The sequence below is a fragment of the Cupressus sempervirens genome, chromosome 11 (genome assembly GCF_028749045.1).
Source record: "Cupressus sempervirens isolate cs-2001-9-10 chromosome 11, ASM2874904v1, whole genome shotgun sequence".
NCBI classification, from domain to species: Eukaryota; Viridiplantae; Streptophyta; class Pinopsida; order Cupressales; family Cupressaceae; genus Cupressus; species Cupressus sempervirens.
The window spans coordinates 813,965,772-813,985,353 of record NC_143128.1 but is presented as its reverse complement, the minus strand read 5'-3'; the positions used below and the strand labels follow the sequence as shown (position 1 = coordinate 813,985,353).

Below are 19,582 nucleotides of genomic sequence, written 5' to 3'. Positions count from 1 at the left end.
GACCACATAACCTCTTAACAAAAGCTGTGCTAGAAGATCCAATCTATACACCAAACTTGTCCTTCTGAAGCAGATAATCTAGAATATTCTGGGGTGACTGAATAAATTGTCATCTCCCTTGAAGTCAACAATCTGAAGTTCACTGTGAGTATCTTTAACCTGAAATATATTTTATTTGTACAAGCTGAATGATTTTAGTAGTTTAGGCGACCAATGAAATTGCATTTAGAAATGGTTGGGTGAAGGAGAGATTATTTTCTTCTGTCCTGAAATGTGAGGCTCAAAGCAGAAATAACTGTCCTGCTAGAAATGATCCCCACCTTTTTCTTGTTTTGATAGAAGCATATTATCCCTTCCAAACCTAGATAGATAGTGTACAAAATTTCAAAATAATAACTTTCTTCCAAAGGGCGGGATGATCTGTTAAATACAGCACCCTTGTATCCTTTTGGAGATTTGTTACTCCTTTCGCTGCTAGACACCTCAGCTGTGCCTATTTCTATTGTAGCTGAATCTTTACCATGGCCTGCACAGTATAACTATTTTTTGAGAGAATTGGACTACTTTTGGCAATATCAAAAGTTTCCTGTTTGGACACAAACACATGCTTCCTTAGGATTATTGGTACTGTTGTAGGAGACATTTTTTATGTTCTTGTCTTCCCCCATATCATTTACTCTTATTGACTTAAAGGTGCTATCACTCACAAACTTCAACTGGCTTGTAAGAGCTGATTTCTCGGAAACACTTCAAGGGTTATTAACTTATTCCGTACCAAACATTTCTTTTTTATACCGCTTTCTTCATCAATAGAGTAACATTATTTTTGCTCTGTTCGCAGCCAATACACCTCCAAGAAACTTTTCAAACTTTCTATAGGTTTTTGAATTGTGCATCTGTATATTTCATGAGTTGCACTAGATGGTTCCTTAGAGCTCTAGATTATCCAGACCCTTTGCTAGTGGTGGCAATTTCCTCTGCCAACTGTCCAGGCTCATGCTCATTTTGTCTGTTGCCTGATAGAGGTTTCGAGGATTGGTGGATATTTCAATATGAGACTCCTTTTGAAATATAATTAAAATAATATCTCCATTTAACCTCAAACATTAAGGATGGTTATCTGTCTTTAAGTGTTGGTTTCCTAGTAGGTGAGCTTATAACTAGATCATATATCGTGTTTGACGATATTCTTGGCGAACTTGTTCTTCTTGTGGCTTAGCCTGGTGACGTTAATGCTACTGTAGTTAACTTCTAATTTGGTGTTGATCCAAGTGGATCATGAAGACCTCAAAAATTCAGCCCACTCAAAATCTCCCAAAATTGACATCAATGCATAGAGCACGATGAAACATTCTTGACACAATTTGAAGTGTGTCTAAAGGAGTCTATTTGCTCGAGATTTGCTCGGTCAAAGTTTGGGTCAAACTAGTGAACTAGGGGTTGACCAAAAAGGTGAAATTAGACCATCTCAAAAGTGGTCAACAATGGGTCTTAAATTAAAGAGCCTGTCAAGAGCTTTCCAATGACGTTCATTTCATCGAAAACAGAGTTCATATGTGAAAGTTATGATTGTTTGAAGTTGGATGATCAAGGCAAGAATGATGACATCAGCATGACATCATCATGATAAGGTGTCAAGATTTTCCATGATTTGACATGATTTTTCAGACTTTTAAAAAAGGTTTGTTTTGTTTTAAAATGAATAATGTTGTTTTAAAATATAAAATGAACGTATAACCTTCCTATTAATAAGGATTCACTTTCTTATTTAAAAATTTAATAAGAGGCCATAATCTAACCGAGATTTCTATGTAAGGCTTGAATTATAAAAGCCAAAAATTGAACCGGTTAAAATATAAGGGCTATTAATATTAAGGATTTACATGGGAGGTATATGGAAGAATTATTTGTTATTTAAGGGGGAGATAGTTCTCAAATTTGTTATTTGGTTTTACAGCAAATAAGGAAAATAATTTGTATAAGAGGGGATTTGTTTTCTTGAGAAGACAGTTAATCTTGGAGGAGGATTTTGATAAGTCTTTGTAATTCTCGAAAGGAGAATTTGGGAGAGAATGCTGTAGAGAATTAAGTGGTCTCATAATATGAGAAAAAAAACTTAGAATTTTCTTGAGAGTATTTTTGATGACACTGTGTCATTTCTGTAAAGGCTTAATGCCTATTGAGAGAGAGTTGCAATTTTATTGCTTAGCATTGTAAAAAGTGGCAAAGGAGCTATGCACGAATATTTTGCTAGCAAGTTCTTGTCATCATAGTGTGGAAGCGAGAAGCAGATTGTAACTCCATGGAAGACCATGGTGATGTATGAGTTTTGCATCATAATTAATGGCATCGATCTTGCGAGTTTGCAGATCCGGAGACGTAGCCAGAGTCTGGTGAACTCCGAAATCAAATCTTTTGTCTCTTGTTCTTTTTGATGCATGTTTTGTCTACTTAGTTATTTTCCACATTTCTAAGTATTATTTGCTTAGTTCACAAGCAACGTTAGTTATGATCTTTCTATTATATCTGTATCCTAGTGAATCTTGAAATTCCAAGTGATTCATAACAAGGAGTTTACAGATCAGGTGTTTTCTCAAATGGTCAGTTCACTCCTAAGTAAAACTGCATATGAATTCGTTCATTCTTTTGAGTGATTCATTTATTAATTATGTATGTGTTATACACTTAAGGTTCTTTTATTACATCTCTTTCAAATCTTAATCATAGATTGAGAAAAAAATTCAATGCCCCTTTTCTAGGTAAAGAAAAAATTAGCTGGTAGACATTTAGCAATCTTTTGAAATTCTTTGCAAGACAGATTTCTTATTAACTACAGTTTCCAAGAAGCAATCCAAGAAGTAATTTTAAACTGTTACTCTATTAAATTCTCTTTGTGATAGTTGAAGTAGTTTTAAAATTATGTTAGTGTAAATTAAGCATAGATATACATACACATGAGCATTTGGATATTTCTTATGCACTTCGCCCAACCTTAGATCCAAGAAATTCAGCTTTAATCCATAAGTTTAATATTTCAGAAATTTTTGCAGATGCTTTGGTATACCTTTGTTTAGATTTGTTGAGAATGTTTACTTTTCAAAAATAAGCCTAATATGCCGTCTTTTCTAGTAATGTATTAGATGAGAGTCATTTGCACTTAAAGCACATTGAAGCTCATTTTCACATGAGAACATCTAATTTAATGTACTAACTTGATCCTAATTGACTTTATAAAGAAAACATTTACCTGTGGTAATATCTCGTGCAATGGTTAAAGAAGGAAACTGGATATACTGGTCAGGAGAGTGCAGGGTAATGGCCAGAGGTTGGCATCAGTACTGGTTGAATCTGATCTATTTGAATGATGGATGCAGATATAACTTCACAATCTTTTGTTTGAAGCCTAGTTTTTGCTAATCCTATGAGCTAAGATTGTGTGTGTCTGAATTGAGTATTTTTTATTTCAGATTGACTGCTATTTGTGCTAGAGCAGCAAGGGCATCTTTCTAGCACAATTTAATCTGACCTATTTGAATGATGGATGTAGATATAACTATACAATCTTTTGTTTGAAGCTTATTTTTTGGCTAATCTTATTAGCTAAGACTGAGTCTGAACTGGGTCTTTTTATTTCAGATTGAAAAGACTGTGCTATTTGTGCTAGAGCAGCAAGGGTATCTTGCTAGCAGGATAAAAGCTCTAGGAGAAGAACGGGAAATGCTAATGCAGCAGAGTGACTTTTCTGCATTGCATGCACTGCGGGAAGCATACAGGCATGTGGGTCAGGATCTTTTGAAGCTTCTACACTTTGTTGAGATAAATGCCACTGGATTGCGTAAAATTTTAAAAAAATTTGACAAACGATCTGGTTACAAGATTACGGACTACTATGTAACAACCCGTTCAAATCATCCTTACTCACAACTTCAGCAGGTCTTCAAGCATGTAGTAAGTATTTAAATTCAGCTGATCCATATTGACATTGCCAATCATTTCAAAGTTATATGTACTAAAATATAGCTTTGTGCCAGAAAATGTATGCTTTGAAACTGTACGGAGAACAGGACTAATATTTTACGGTCTACCATGAAAATGTTTTGTCCAATTTTAATATTTGAGGGGACTAATCAGTACATGAAAAAAGGATACAAAACAAAGGCTAACATGCATGATGATAATAAAGTATTTAAAAACAGAACAAATGAATCTATTGGATCCAATTTTAATATTGAGGGGACTAATCAGTACATGAAAAAAGGGTACAAAACAAAGGCTAATATGCATGATGATAATAAAGTATTTTAAAACACAACAAATGAATCTTTTGAATTATCAGGGCATAGGAGCTGTTGTTGGGGCATTGTCTCGCAATCTTGCCGAGCTTCAACATCACACTGGTAGCTACATTTCAATTTATGATCAACCTGTTTCAGCACTAGCACTTCAGGTTAGTGTGCTCAATGTTATAAATATATCTGAAGTGGATCAATTGTTTCTGCTGTAACTTTGGGGTAGTTATCTGTTACTCTGAAAGAACTATTTTATACCTTTCGGCATATCTGTTTGATTGTGATTATTACAGGACCCTGTTATTGATGAGATAAAAGAGGCAGTTGAGAGACTTACACACTCAACAAACTTCCTACGGTTTCTTGGGCAGCATGCCCTTATTATTCAAGAAGATTTACCTAGGCCTTCGGAAGAGTACATTGAGGATCAGAGATATCATTTTGTTTCTCTGATATTGAACTTAGTGAACACTTTCCTTTATATGGTAAATACATATATAATTGTTCCAACTGCAGATGACTATTCCATGAGTCTAGGAGCTGCAGCAACTCTTTGTGGAGTTGTTATTGGATCAATGGCCTTTGCACAGTTAATTTCTTCCATTTACTTCAGTGCATGGTCAAACAGGTCATATTTCAGACCACTTATTTTCAGCAGCATCGTTCTTCTCCTGGGGAATTTGTTGTATGCAATGGCATATGATGCAAATTCATTATATGTTCTAATAATTGGCCGTATCCTTTGTGGGTAAGTTGTGTATATTCTATTTGTCTTGTATTCAGGTCCCCCAATGGATGGTATACTTTTGTATGTTAGCGTGCATTGTTAACATATAGTTTCTTTATAATATCCTTCTTTCTATGTTTGTAATATAATTAATGTTTTCTCAAAACTACCTCCTGCATTTGACTTAAATACACAGTCAGTAGTATGGCATGTCAAAACCTTTTAATATGCAAATGTAGAACAGTACTTTGACATGGGCAGCTGGTCTTTTGTTTCTTCCTTTTAATTGTTGATATAAATTTCCAATCGTTCAGATGCCACAGCTTGAATTAGTTTTGAAATGATGGATCAAAATTGTGGGGTAGACAGTGGAGTACAAACATCAAATATTATTGGTAGTAGTCTTGGGACAAACAATATGGAGGATAATAATCAATCATACTGCTTCTAGAAATTTATGCAGATGTTGTTTTGTTTTGTTTTTTTTTAACATTGCATTCATTATCCTATTCTAGAATATGTTTGTTTGATAATTTTTAGATTTGAGGGAAAAATGCACACAGAGATACATTTATAGAGTACTCTTTGTGCAAATCTTGCTTTTTTCTTGCACAAAGCATTGTACATCTTTTTCTACAAAGTGTAATAATGTGTAGTCCTTGGTTATGTAACTTCCCTATAAAGTATTCAAAAAGCAGTTATTCCTTTTACAATAATATATTGTTAAATACCATTAATTTCTACAAGATAAAGGTATCTTTCACAATCCATATCAGGCTCCTTGGACTAAAGGGCTAAAGTTGTTGCTTACCATATACTGGAAACTAACAAAATTTTGCAACACATTCACTACTAATAACTATCCTTTTTAGAACAAAATCTTTTGTACTAGTTATGTCTCTAAAATGTGACGGAATACTTGTTGACAGACTTTTAAAAAAAGAACTAGTAATGTTTATGTTTAAATAGGTTGACAGGGTCTTATTTGAGTTATGTAAGGCCACTTTCAAATATTGCTCTAGAAAATGCAGAGGAAACAGGTAATTAACTCTTTGACTGTCTTAGTGCTCTTTGTGACTTGATGCTCAATTTTGTATATTGTGACTTGCTGGCATTTGCCCTTTGTACTGTTTCCAGACCATTAGACCCTTGCGGGTCTCTTGTTGGACATTAATAAATTTATTTTATTTTATCTTATTTATCTACTTTATGCATTTTCTATGTGTAACTTCTTGGGGTTTAATTATTTGTTCATTGCGACCATTCAATAGTCAGTCTTTAAATGTACTTTTCTTGATTGCACAGTTGAATGTTTGACATATTATTTGACTAAAGACTTTATTTTTCTGTTATATGTGTTTGTGGTTGATGTTTTGATTTTCTATGTTTCCTTGCTCCTTTAGGCCCATGTTCATGGGTCCAATTCCACTACTTTTTTCCTATTTAAATATGATCTCCGAGATTTTTTGGGTACCCATTGGAATCTTGTTTTTGTGTTCCCACATTTCCTTATACTGACCATTAAGAATTCATAGATCACAGATTTAGGCATTTCTTTTTTTAAAATAGATCCATCAAAAAATGTTGCCAAGGTTTTTAAATGTTCAAAAAGAAACTGAATGGGAATTGGTTTGAATGGTTGTTAACTTGTTTTCACTCTAGATGTTCTCATTCCTTTTCTGTTATTTTGTGGTGGAAGATTTACCTATTCTTAGCTTGGATGGTAGATATCTTTTAATATGTCTAGAAAAAAATTAATTACTTACCATCTTTTTTAAGGATGGAAATATTGAAAATATCATCTTTGACCCTAATAATGACTAAACAAGAGGATTCCAAGTATTGTAGACAACCATCAATCTTATTCTTTTGTTCATCTGTCATAGTAATTTATTAAGGAAATTTCAATATACATATCACATTTACAATATTTTCAGACATATGAAACGTGCACCTTGCTAATGGTTCAAACATACTACTGCCTCATTTATCCAAATGATGATATAGTTTCCAACTAGCAATAAAGTTGAAAAATCACAGAATGATAAACTACTTGCAAAAGAATTTTCCCCCATGCTGTAAATGGTAAAAAGTTAAAACCTGTTTTGAGTGCAAGAAGTCCAAATTCAGGCATGGGGACATCATTTTTCATAACTACAGTTTTAAATATTGTACAATCCAATAGCTCATATAGTGGATAGTAAAGTTACCAACTGTTGTATGATGCTTAGTAGAACAGTTAAATTAAGTTATCACACATGGGTAATGTCTAAATAGAGAACTAAAATGCATATGAGTTGTTAAGTATTGGTTCATATTTTTAACACCTAACCAGGGTTTCTGTGATGATGCTATTAAGGTATAAATATACTTATTGACTTTGTATGGGAAGTCTCTTCTTTGTTTAGTGTCTAAAATCAGGATTTTAAGAGATTCATGCTTACAGTCCTCTTGAATAGGTAGGGAATACTATTTTAGTAGAGGCAAAGACATTTGTAGAGATGTAAATATTTTTTAGTAGCAGCCAATTTAAATCATACACCATAGTACTCATCTTTCCAATGTTTAAATTTGATTGAATATAATATTTCTGCCAATAGTTTGAAGGCAATTCATTTTTAAGTTTTGATCTCTTATTTGATGTAATAAAATATTTCATTTTGCAGTCTAGGTTCTGCCAGAGCTGTTAATCGGCGGTACATTAGTGATTGTGTACCGCTAAAAATACGGTTACAGGCTTCTGCAGCATTTGTAAGTGCGAGCGCGCTAGGAATGGCAGCAGGACCTGCTCTTGCTGGACTCCTCCAAATGAACAAAACCTTATTTGGGCTCACTTTTAATCAAAGTACACTACCTGGCTGGGTCATGGCAATTGCATGGTTTGTCTATCTTTTGTGGCTCTGGGTATCATTTAAAGAACCAGCACGTGAGGATGAATGTCAGGCTGATGAGGTTAGTAACAAAGGTACGTGCTTGTTCTAGCCCAGACCATTTATTTCAATAGTTGTACCTTTATTATGATATAAAGGCTTTGGATATTTATTTTACAATTTTCCTTTTCTATACATTTCTTATCCGAGGGAAGGCATAGTTGGGTTTAAATGAGCACCGTTTGAATTTTAAACACAATTGTATTCAATATTTGTATTAGCATTCTATTTTTAGCGTTTAGCTGTTCTATTTTAAATCTGATCTATTGAATAATAATCTTTCTGGAAAAGGATATTTTGCAAATAGACATTATGGTCACAATGGAAAATTGAGTTATGTGAATGTATATGACTATCAAAAATTTATTTAATGGCATTGATATGATGTGGCAAAACTGAAACTGTAATGGAATTCAATTTCTTTTGTTCAAAATGGAACAAACTTGAAGAATGGAAAATTGATATATTCAATAGAGAAATTATTGACTTCGTCATTTCATGTCAAATGAAGCATGCGGATATTGAAAATAAAGATTGTGCATTAAAATAGTTTCCAGTTCTAAAAAGTGAGTGGGTTTTTACGAAAAAATTAGAGTATTTTCACCTAAGAGGTTTATAAAGAGAAAACAAAAGGCTAGTCCTAAACTAGTCAGTGGTACCATTGTGGAGCACAGCCTTAGGTGGCAGCCTCATGCTTTTCACCTAAACTAGCATTTGGGTATACACTCAGAAAATCCCACGCTAGAGTACAATCAAAGAAAAATCTTCATTAATGTTTAAAATCCTAATAACTAAAAAAAGATAATTTTAAATGATTAATTCCTACCCTAAACTAAAATCATTTAACCTTCACATGTTTTAATTTTTCTGCACTTAAAGGGAAAAATAAATCCAAAATATGATATGTTTACATAAAATATTTCATAAACACTTTTTAAAGAACTTGGAAAAACTTGGTAAATAGCACAACAAATGCAATGAGACAGTTTTTTGAACTAGTTGTGTGTTTTTGGAGTGTAATGCTACTATACTGTATACCAGATGTGAGTATGTTTGTATCGTGTGGAACCCTTTTTCACATGGCTAGGACTAGGTGGTGCCACTGTTAACAGGGCCAACTTATGGTTCTATGATTTATGTGTAGTTTGGCACATGGCAACACCCACTCAACTTGGTTGATCAAGACTTTATTGCACACTTGATCCCACATATAATACATCCTTGGAAACACATAGACAAGGCACAACAGGTTGCCCATCATTCACTTATGTTAGAAACATGATGTGTACAATTTGGTAAACCACACCCAAAGACAAGTACTATGAAAAAGATGTTATTCATCATAATTGAATCTCACATACTATGATCAAGCACAAGAATAATCAATTTAAAAATCTCATAAAATTTGTAGTAATATATATAAAGTACCATAACTAAATGAACACCAAAAAGCTGGTCTAATGATAATTACGATAGGCTATTATATGCTGAATGACTGGAAGTGATTTCTCCCATAGAAAAAAATGGTTGGAGACTTAAGAGGCCGAGAATTTTTTTTGGCAGAAAAACTTATCATTGCGGACTAGAATATCTGTTTACTTCTGACTTACAGGGTATTTTTTGTAGTTTTAAAGTTGCATTGAATTTACATAGTGTTATTGAATGGCGGAACTTTGACTGGAAGTGATTTCTCCCATAGAAAAAAATGGTTGGAGACTTAAGAGGCTGAGAATTTTTTTTGGCAGAAAAACTTATCATTGCAGACTAGAATATCTGTTTACTTCTGACTTACGGGGCATTTTTTTGTAGTTTTAAAGTTGCATTGAATTTACACAGTGTTATTGAATGGCGGTGACTAAGGGGTTTTGATAGTCGGTGGTAAAGAAATAACCGCCTCTAATTGCAATTTAGACCCTAACATATGACAAATATGAAACAGTAAGCAAGGAAGAACAATATTAGCAAAGAGAACAAATTTAAGTTTAGTAGATAAAGGGGTAGGTATGTGTCATCATGCTGCGCCATGACAGAAGAGGTCCACTAAAGCACATTATTCAACACACCTGAGATGAGATTGGGGATTTTACAGCTTGCGCAACCATTTTGGGGCAAATTCCACAAGTAGCAAGAGAGGGGAGCTTTTCTCCATTTGAAAGCATTGTGGAGAAATTGGAAATTGCTGCAGTAGATATGAAATTTTTGAATTGGAAAGGTTAGTGGTTTTGTCAGCAAGTTTTTTGTACAAATTGTTGTGGGAGCGATCACATGGTTTTCTTTTAGGCCCATTTATGGTTTGTGGTATGTCAACATAGAACCTATGTGCTTGGTGATTGTGGCTACTGTCTTCTCTTGTAATGTCCCCATTTTTAGTAGGTTCTTGCAGGTGGCCAGGTCAATTCACCATAGCAACTCTCGTGAGTTGATAGTGAGATTTGAGGGTCTTAGTTGTGTGGTTATAGGCTTTCTAGCAGCCTATGGTGTGTTTTGGCTCTGTTTGAGGGACTGACTATTTATATTAAGTCAATCTGTTGGTTCCGATGAGCTCAGTTGAGTTAGAGGAGTTGGAGGATGCTCTCATTTTTTATTTCGGGCTTCCAGTTTGAGCTCCAAGAATCTTGAGGGAGTGTCTATTTATAGTAAGTCACACCATCAGGTTCATTCATCATCTTTCATCATCAGGATCACTTTGGTGTTGTCAGAATTTGATTATGATGCCTCTTCAGTTGTTTTTGCAAGACAGGTGAATTATTATTATTATTATTCATATAAATATACTGAGGCTTCTATTTTTGATAGTGTTGTTGGTTGGTCACTTCAGTATCATAGCTCATTGGAACCAGAAAGAAAAGTTTTTTATCATGGGAACAAGAAACATTGGCCTCATGTGTCAGAATTTTAAGTTATGGTGGAGCCAAAAGCAATTAATAAATCAGATTATAATGACACTATATTATATTTTAATGTTGTGTGTGGAAAGCTTCTTAAGTGAAGTTCATTTGGGAAACTTTGTGCCATTTGGAGATTATAAATATGAGCCCATTTGATGAGTAAAGCATCCAATTATTTAATTATCTTATTTTGCTCTTGTTGTCTTTGTGACATTTTTGAGTCTGAAGTTTGGGTGATTGTTTCAGATGCTTACAATTGGAGGGTTTTTGCCTTTCTCGATTTTTGGTAACCCCGTAACATCCAGACTCAAGACCTGCCCCCGTATTGAAGTTGCAACGTGGAGGAAATGCAGTGAGTGTAGCAGCTTGGGCAACCACTGGAAAAAAAACCTGACCTGAAAGATAATGCCGTCACGGCATCCTTGGTTGCTCTGCACCCTTGCTGAAGTATAAGGGTTTGGGATCTACAGCTGAAGTATTGTAGATTTAATTCTAAGAATCCAAAGCTGAGGTATTGTGAATTCTTGAGTTTTATTATCGTCTTCTCTTTCTGTATTAACTGTGGCTGAGGAGCATTTATACAAATTGAATATTATAAATTCTCTGTTGTTGGACGAGGGTTTAGTTTGTAGATTGGAGTTTGTTTTGGGCAGCATTTGTAAGGGTAGACTATGAACGCCAGATTGAAATTGGACTAGGCAGCTTTCACGTTGACTTTGCAATTACATTCTACGACAAAGACTGGGTTCATTAATTTGTAAAATTCAGTTAATATTACATAGTTTGAAAGTAAACAGGCTGGCTTCAAATTCTGATTTATAATCAGCCAACAATTAAATTCCCTTTTCATTATATTGTTATATGGTTTGTTGATGAATGAATTCAGAGGCTGGTGTGAATCATTTCAAAATTGTTTATTGGCATTTGGTATTTATTTATGCAAAATTTATAAGGCCAAATTTAAATAAATTTCTGATCAGTTTCTTGTACATCCTGATATTGTGTTTAAAAATTAAGACATCATATATTCAGTGGTAATTGGGTTGCTTGCCAAGTGTTTGAGAAAATGTCAAACCATTGAAATGTGAAAGAATTTAGAAATTGATGCTTGATTTAGCTATAACCAAATAGGGTTATTACATCTCTGCACCAATCTTTGCTCAACCAATTCTGATAATTTAAGCTTATGCAGATCCATTGAAATTTGTTTGTTTATTTTGGTTATCATATATTTTTAAGTAAATTTTTAAAGATATTATACCATGCTTAATTATAAATTGAGGGTCATTATTGATAGGATTATGTCCAATTGAAACAATTTTGTGGGAAGCAAATGGCAAAATCTGAAGATTTTGTACCCCCCGCATGAGACCTGTGAATGAAGGAATTGGGTGCATTCCGGTAGCTCAAAATGCACTTGCTTGAGTACTGCTATTTAGAATCCTGCCTTAAGTGGTTAGGTGCATCAACTACCCTATCCCCCAGAGCTGCATGCTATCTCAGATAAACTTTCGTAGCCCTACAATGATGTAGAAGGGGGCCCCTTACCTCCGCAGGCCTATTTTAAGGGTAAGGGAAAGGGATCTCCTACTCAGTTTAATTCCTAGTGCATTTTTGTGTCCATCCTATTTGTCAGTTCAAAAGATCCAAATAGGGTTGAAGGGTATTTACATAGCAAGAACTGATTTTGGAAAGTTGAGGGATTTGACGTTCCTTCATTCAACCCTGTGGTTTAGGAAATTCCTTCTTCCATCCAATTGGATCATCTATAGAATGGTAGGTGAAGGCATAGCAGAAACAAAGAAAGTCTGAATGGGTGAGGCTATAATGTTTATCAATCTGATACATTCAACAAAGTAGGTTCATGGCTTGGTCTTTGCCATAAGGCATTACCCCTCTACCTCCATAAAGGGGAGGGGAGGCACAACATGTAGATAGCGATGATAATTGGTGTATATATATATTTAACATTTAACACTTTACTATTGAAGAGATTTAAACTCGATATTATCAAAGTATAATATGACTGTGTCATTATACCAGGTATGCTTTCACAGAATACAAAATCATATAGAAATATGAGTAAAAGTATTTTCTCTAAATACTTCATCAAGTCCCACATTATTTTCTTCAATCATCTTTCTTGTCAGTAATGGGTTGTTGGAAATTTCAGCATTTTCAAGATTAGGATGATGATGAAGGTTCATACTTTTCTATAATATTCTCCCTCTGATTCTCAATTGTACCTAATTCTGTGATTGAATCATCTTTAGTGTTTAGAGAGCGTTTATAAGCTACATCTTCTTTAAATTTAACATTTCTACTGATTTCAACTAATCTTTGTCCTGGAACATAGACTCTATATCCTTTGGTGGTTTCACTATAACCAACAAAGATTTATTTCTTCCTGGAGGGTTCTAGTTTAGTCCTTTTTTCTTTGAGAACATGAATGTATACAGGGCAATCAAAGATTCTTAGATGGCTTAAGTTTGGCTTTACCCCTGTAAAGACTTCTTTAGGTGTTATATTCTCTAAGATTGAATGGGGGCATCTATTCTAGATGTACACAGTTGTACTTGAAAAAATGTATGTTTTGATCATGCATCATGGCTTTTGCAGCTTCAATGATGGTTCTATTTTTCCTTTCTGCAACTCCATTTTGTTGGGGATTACAACGTATTGTACTCGCCCTCTTAATCCCAACAGAAATGCATAATTCTTTGAAGTTTTCAGATATATGTTCACCCCCATTATCTGATCTTAGAGTTTTTATTTTCTTCCCTGATTGATTTTCCACTAAGGCTTGAAATTCTTTGAATTTCAACAATACTTCATTTGACTCCTTAAGTTTTAGGAAATAAATTCAAGTTTTCTTAGACTAATCATCGACAAAGAATGCGTAATACAAAAATCCCCCTAATGATGGTGTTGACATTGGACCACATAAATCAGCATGGACAAGTTCTAGTACATTTTTAGACTTATGTTCATTTGGAGGAAAAGATCTTTTAGTGTTCTTCCCTAGAGCACAACCTTTACAAATTCGAATATGTCCAGATTTTACGTGAGGTAATCCATTAGTAATCTTTCGTATGGTAGGTAGGGCACTATACCAAAGACGTCCTAATCTTCTATGCCAAATCCGATTATGATTTGATATTTCATGGTTTAGTGGCATGTTTTTGATTATTACATAGTTTGTATAGGCTACCATCTCTAGATCCTATAGGAATAGCATTCTTAATGTTAGAATTTTTAGGCCAAAGTAACACTTTTATCTTCATGGAAGGTGATGTGACAGCCTTGATCAGCTAGACCTGAAATAGAAACCAAATTTCTCTTTATGCTTGGTATAAAGAGAACATCTTTTAATTGTAAAGTAACTTTGGTTCTTATTTTATTTGAATAGGTCCCTATTCCCTTCATTGGATAGGTGGAATTGTCTCCAATGGTGACTTCTTCAGTTGAATGTCCTTCAAGGGTCTCAAATTGGTCCCTAAACCAGGTTATGTGTCTTGAAGCTCCGCTATCAATTATCCAAGTGTTTCTATTTGAGTTTAATTCACTTGATAAAGTTAGGTAGGATACTGGATTCTCAATTTCTTTCACTTCGGCTATGGTTGCTTGAGCTTTCTTCTTTCTGGGAAGAACTTGTGTGTATGTCCAAACTTATAACAATAGTAGCACGAGACCTTAGAGAGATCTCTGTTTTTGTGATTGTGGTAGTTATTTCCTCTCTTTCATTTGAATTTCCTTTTCTTCCCTTTGTTGCTTGAGTTTGCATTTAGTGCTTGAATTTCTGCCTCTTTATTCGGATTGATCCCTCTTGAGATTAGTGAAGAGTACAATCGTTCGAGTTGATTGAATTTAGGTAGAGAAGGTCGACTAATGCATCGGATAAAAGATTCCCATGAGATTGGTAATCCTTTAAGAGCTATTAGAGATAGCTCCAAATCAACAACATTATTTCCGATTGTAGGACTTTGATCTCTTAATTCAGTGATTCACAAGAAGTAAGATGAAATTGTATCCCCTTTAATCATTTTGATATTTAAGAGCTGCTGCCTTAAGGTGAGTAATTTTCTTGCATTGTTGATTTCAAATATATTTTGAATGGTTTTAAACACTTCATAAGAAAATGTTAGTTTCTCTATCAATGGAAGAATGTGTGATCTTTGACAACATGAATGATTATTTTCTTAGCCTTGTTGATTCGTCTCTTCCAGAATGTTTTATGAGGTTCATTTTCAGGCATCTTGATTTCTTCTTCTATATATGAGTCTAATTCAAGTTCTTGAAGTATTGCTATAATCTTGATTTTCCATGAAACAAAATTTTGAGGCTCCTTCGAGTCTATCCTCTACTCTAATGCCTTTCACCATTTTGCTACCTTGCAATTATGTTTATAACTCTAATAACTTTGACCCAAATTTTACTATATTTATTTTTTCTTTTTGCTCAAATTTTACTCAAATTTTGCTCCTTTCTTTTTGCCAAGAAAAGACTCCTAGTCTTTGTCTTGGCCTCTCCCCGCGCCTCTCTCTTCGTCTTATTTATTGTTGTTTTCTCTTTCTCAGACACCGTTTGGTGCTCCCGCTATTGCCAATTGTCTTATTGTAAACTCTCATTCCCATAGACCTTTTGTGGTCTTTTGTTGGACATTAATATTATTATCTTATCTTGTCTTCTCTAGCTAAGCTCTGATACCATGTTAAGGGAAATGAATCTGATTTAGAGAGAATAATAGTTTGATGTTTTGAATATAACTGAGTGATTAAATTACAGTTCTTGTATTTCAGACTTCAAATATTATTACGACTGAGATAGGATCTCAGATAAATCTGAGAATTTAAATAAATCAGAACATATAAGAGAGTACCTAATAGAGAGTATGAACTGTAGTTAGTATATTATATATTGCAACAAATTATAATATCATATGACTGATTTATATCTGCTATCGAATGCTTGTCTTGAGATTGAAATTGCCGTCTTAATTGATTTCATTTCAATGCAAGCACGATAGTAATATAAGATTTCAAATGGGTGCATGCATGTAGGGGTATGACCCTTACGTGGCTCATGCCACGCAGGGTCATAACCCTACATGAATGTGACTGTTTGTTAGCATCACTAACACAACAGTTTATTAGATAACTAATGATACACCTCAATATGAATCGGCTCAAAGGCATGTTCAATATTCAGTCATTAGGGGACATGAGGAAGTCTATTCTGCTGAATGCAGACAAAGATTCACAATATGATTGATCTTAAATATGTATATGTATATGTGTGTGTGTGTGTGTGTGCGCGCGCGCATGTAATTAAATCAATTTTCCATATGCTTCAATCTGAATGAAGCTACTTTCTCAACATATGGAACATTAGATTCTTGGACATCTTCAACTCCCTTTGATTATCACAATGCCTGATCATGTGGTACTGTTGTAGGTGATGAAGATTCTTAGAAAGTTGCTTACGCAATATTATTACATGTCACTGTTCCAATAGCTTTGTACTTAGTTTGAATGGATATTAATTAAACATAAGATTGTTTTTTAGAGCTTTATCCAAGATAAAAAATGGTAATCAAAAGCTGATTTCTTAGAGAATTTCTAACTATGAACTTCCTTTAATATATTACACAAAATATTTTGCTATCGGTGTAATAATTGCACCTGCTTTTGGTTCAATGGCTAGTGTTAATTTAGCTAAGTTACCATATTTGATCGTTGACCCCCAAATTTGATAGTCGATTCGGTCCTCATTCGAAGTCGGTTTGAATTCAAAGCAGATTTGGTTTTTTCCTGATGAATTTGCTGGCAAAGCATTGGGCAGGACCTTGGTCGAATGACCAGCAAATTTGATCGACTTTTTTTTGTCCCGATGACTTGGAGACAAATGTTCTTTTGCATTTGGGCAAATTCTATTGTTCAACGCGATTATTTTTGGTTTGACCCGAGATGGACTAAAGTAGACACCTTCGTTAGTTTCAAGTCTGCTCATTCGTCCGAGAGTAGTGGCTTGGGCACACATTTCTTCTGGGACTGACTCCATTGATTTCACCATAGATGGAAGACTCGCCAGTTACTCGGCGAGTTTTAAACACTCGTCGAGTATTTTGAGACGGCGAGTAAATGGGCCAAAAACTCGCTTGTTCAAAAACTCGGCTGGTGTCCAAAAACTTGCCGAGTTCTACACAAAAACTCGGCGAGTTTTATTTAAAAACTCGCGGTTCTGAGAACCCGCGGCTAGTGACGCCTAAATAGGTCAAAATGCATTGTTTTTTGCATTGTTTCTTTCATTTGTGTGGAGCAAAGAAGGTTTTAGCTGATTACAAGTGAATCAAGGCAGATTGGAGTGGATTTTGGAGGAGAATCCTCCAAGAGAGGCATTCCACACTTTTTTGGTCACCTTGTGCAGCACATGTCCTTGACCTTCTTTTGGAGGACATAGGAAAACTTGATTGGGTGAGTCCAGTTGTGGAAGATGCTAGGCGGGGCACCAAATATATCTAGAATCACCCATGGGTTCTCAGTTTGATGAGAAAGGCCACTAAAGGCAAAGATTTGATGAGACCTACTATGACAAGGTTTGCAACGGTCTTCTTGACGTTGCAAAGTATTCTTGACCACATATTGGCTTTGAAACAAATGTTTGTGTGTGCTAATTGGGTTGCTTCATCTTATTCAAAGAAGCCCAAAGGAGAGGCTGTAGCACGGAGTCTTTGATGATAGTTTTTTTGCAAAGGCTATGAAGATTGTGGAGGTAACTTTAACTTCAAAAATCAAAACATTATATTTTTAGTTTATTCAAGTTTCATTATTATTTCATAACTTACTATGTTATTAACTAATTTGTATTTTTCAATTTCAAATGTAGATGTCTCTGCCCTTGGTTCTAGTCTTGCGCATATGTGATGGGCAGCAATCCCCAATGGGAGGTCTTTATGAGGCCATGGATAGGGCGAAAGAGGTTGTTAGAAGTTACTATCATGGGGACAGTCTCAGATTTGACCCCATTTGGGAAATAATTGATAGGAGGTGGAACAATATGCTCCACCAACCCATTCATGCAGCAGGCTGCTTCCTCAACCCCTTCCTCAACCCCAAATTTAGGTACTACGATTGTCCTTGAAGTTGGGATTTTACTAAGACTTTATTTTACTCTACTTTTTAAGGTTGTGTAGTAAGACTTGATATCATTTTCTATTTGTTTTAGGGCTGATGATTCCTACTCAGATCCTAATGGAGAGGTCATGGAAGGTCTCTCTAAATGCATTGAGAGAATAATATCTAGTGAAGCAGAGAGAGACCTTATTGTGACCGAACAACAAATCTTTGTGGAATCAAGGGGTCCTTTGTTCTCTTCTATGCTAACAAAGAGAGCAAGATCTACTCAAGCACTAGGTAAAGCGTCAAACTTTAAAACTATTGCTAATTGATAAGTTGTGCTTCTGATTATCTTTTTTTATTGCTTTATAACTTTTTATATTTTGTTTTACAAATTCTTGGTGGGCAAGTTGGGGTGGCAATACCCCCAATTTAAAGAAATTTGCTCGCAGAGTCCTATCCCAACCTTGTAGCTCATCCCATTGTGAACGCAATTGGAGCTTATTTGAGTCCATCCACACAAAGAAAAGAAACAGAATGACTAAAAAACGGCTTAATGACCTTGTTTATGTGCACTATAATCTTAAGTTGCGCATAAAAAAGGCACAGATCTCAGAACTACCTGGTCCACTTGATCTAGATGAGATAGATCCTGATTCTGATTGGACAGCACAGGAGCCAGGTCCATTGTTTACACCGGATGAGATCGCTGATTTGGACAGGCAGGCCATGGAGGGGGATGCTGAAGCCTGAAACTGATTATCAGTTCACAATGGATGACATTGAGGATGAGGACGAGGAGGATGATGATTCAAGCTCAGAGGATGAGGCATTACCATTAGGAGGAGATGCATCCTCTTCCAGAACCCCGAGCCAGTCGAGCGAGGGGGCACGGCCACAGAGTTCATAGTCACGCAGCTCACGCCCTATCCCAGTGCGGGGCACTTCTTCTAGGACTAGACACCCTCACTTTCCTCCTAGTGCAAGTGGAAAGAGGAAGATGTGATTGTATTGATCATTGATGTATTTAGACTTTTAGTATTTACTTCTAGTTTGACAGATTGAAACTATTTACTATATTGCTTCCTACCATGAGCATTCCGCATGAGAATGCAATTTTGTACACACTATGCATTTATATATATCTAAACTATGCTTGTTTCTTTTGTATTGTCTTTAATTAACTTATAAGATGCATCTTCTCATTAAATTTTGCAAAATAAATGTATTTTTAATTAAATTTCAGTGGCTTTTTAGGTTCCCGAGTTTTTAAAAAAAATTGCCAAGTTTTTCCCGATTAAACTTTTGGGGGGCTTGGCGAGTTTTTCAACTATGGATTTCACCATTTCTTCTACTTCTGTAATACGAGTTTGTTGAAACAAAAATCTGTTGTGTAGCAATTCGCAACGAGCCAGAGGAGAGCAAACTTGACGTCATTGACCTGTACATCACTGTAGATTGAGTAGAGCTAGAGAGTCCGCAGCAGCAACTTTCTATCTAGTTTAATTTTTTTTAAATAATTTTTTACTCTTTAGTTTAATATGTTTCATGACATCACATATTTATTTTTTGTAAATAATGTTTGTAAAAATTGACAATATTTTATTTTAATAAATTTTTGTTAAAAATAACT

The 19,582-nt window shown here is 34.9% G+C and overlaps 2 protein-coding genes across 12 annotated transcripts in view; both read left to right on the top strand.

The window, feature by feature from the left end:
• Positions 1–19,582, top strand: part of LOC149532050 (SPX domain-containing membrane protein At4g22990-like) — a 115,535-nt gene that overhangs the window by 12,410 nt on the left and 83,543 nt on the right. For all 11 annotated transcript variants that reach the window (XM_089811566.1, XM_089811564.1, XM_089811561.1 and 8 more), the window contains 4 exons: positions 3,637–3,948; positions 4,337–4,447; positions 4,583–5,037; positions 7,683–7,981. In XM_089811566.1, coding sequence (XP_089667692.1) covers positions 3,637–3,948; positions 4,337–4,447; positions 4,583–5,037; positions 7,683–7,981 — 1,177 coding nt within the window. The remainder of the gene's footprint in view (positions 1–3,636; positions 3,949–4,336; positions 4,448–4,582; positions 5,038–7,682; positions 7,982–19,582) is intronic.
• LOC149532051 (uncharacterized) lies at positions 17,448–18,775 on the top strand. Its single transcript, XM_089811569.1, has 4 exons — positions 17,448–17,605; positions 17,720–17,955; positions 18,059–18,246; positions 18,625–18,775. Exons 1-4 carry the CDS (start codon positions 17,591–17,593, stop codon positions 18,651–18,653), a joined length of 468 nt encoding a protein of 155 aa, XP_089667695.1. The 5' UTR covers positions 17,448–17,590; the 3' UTR covers positions 18,654–18,775.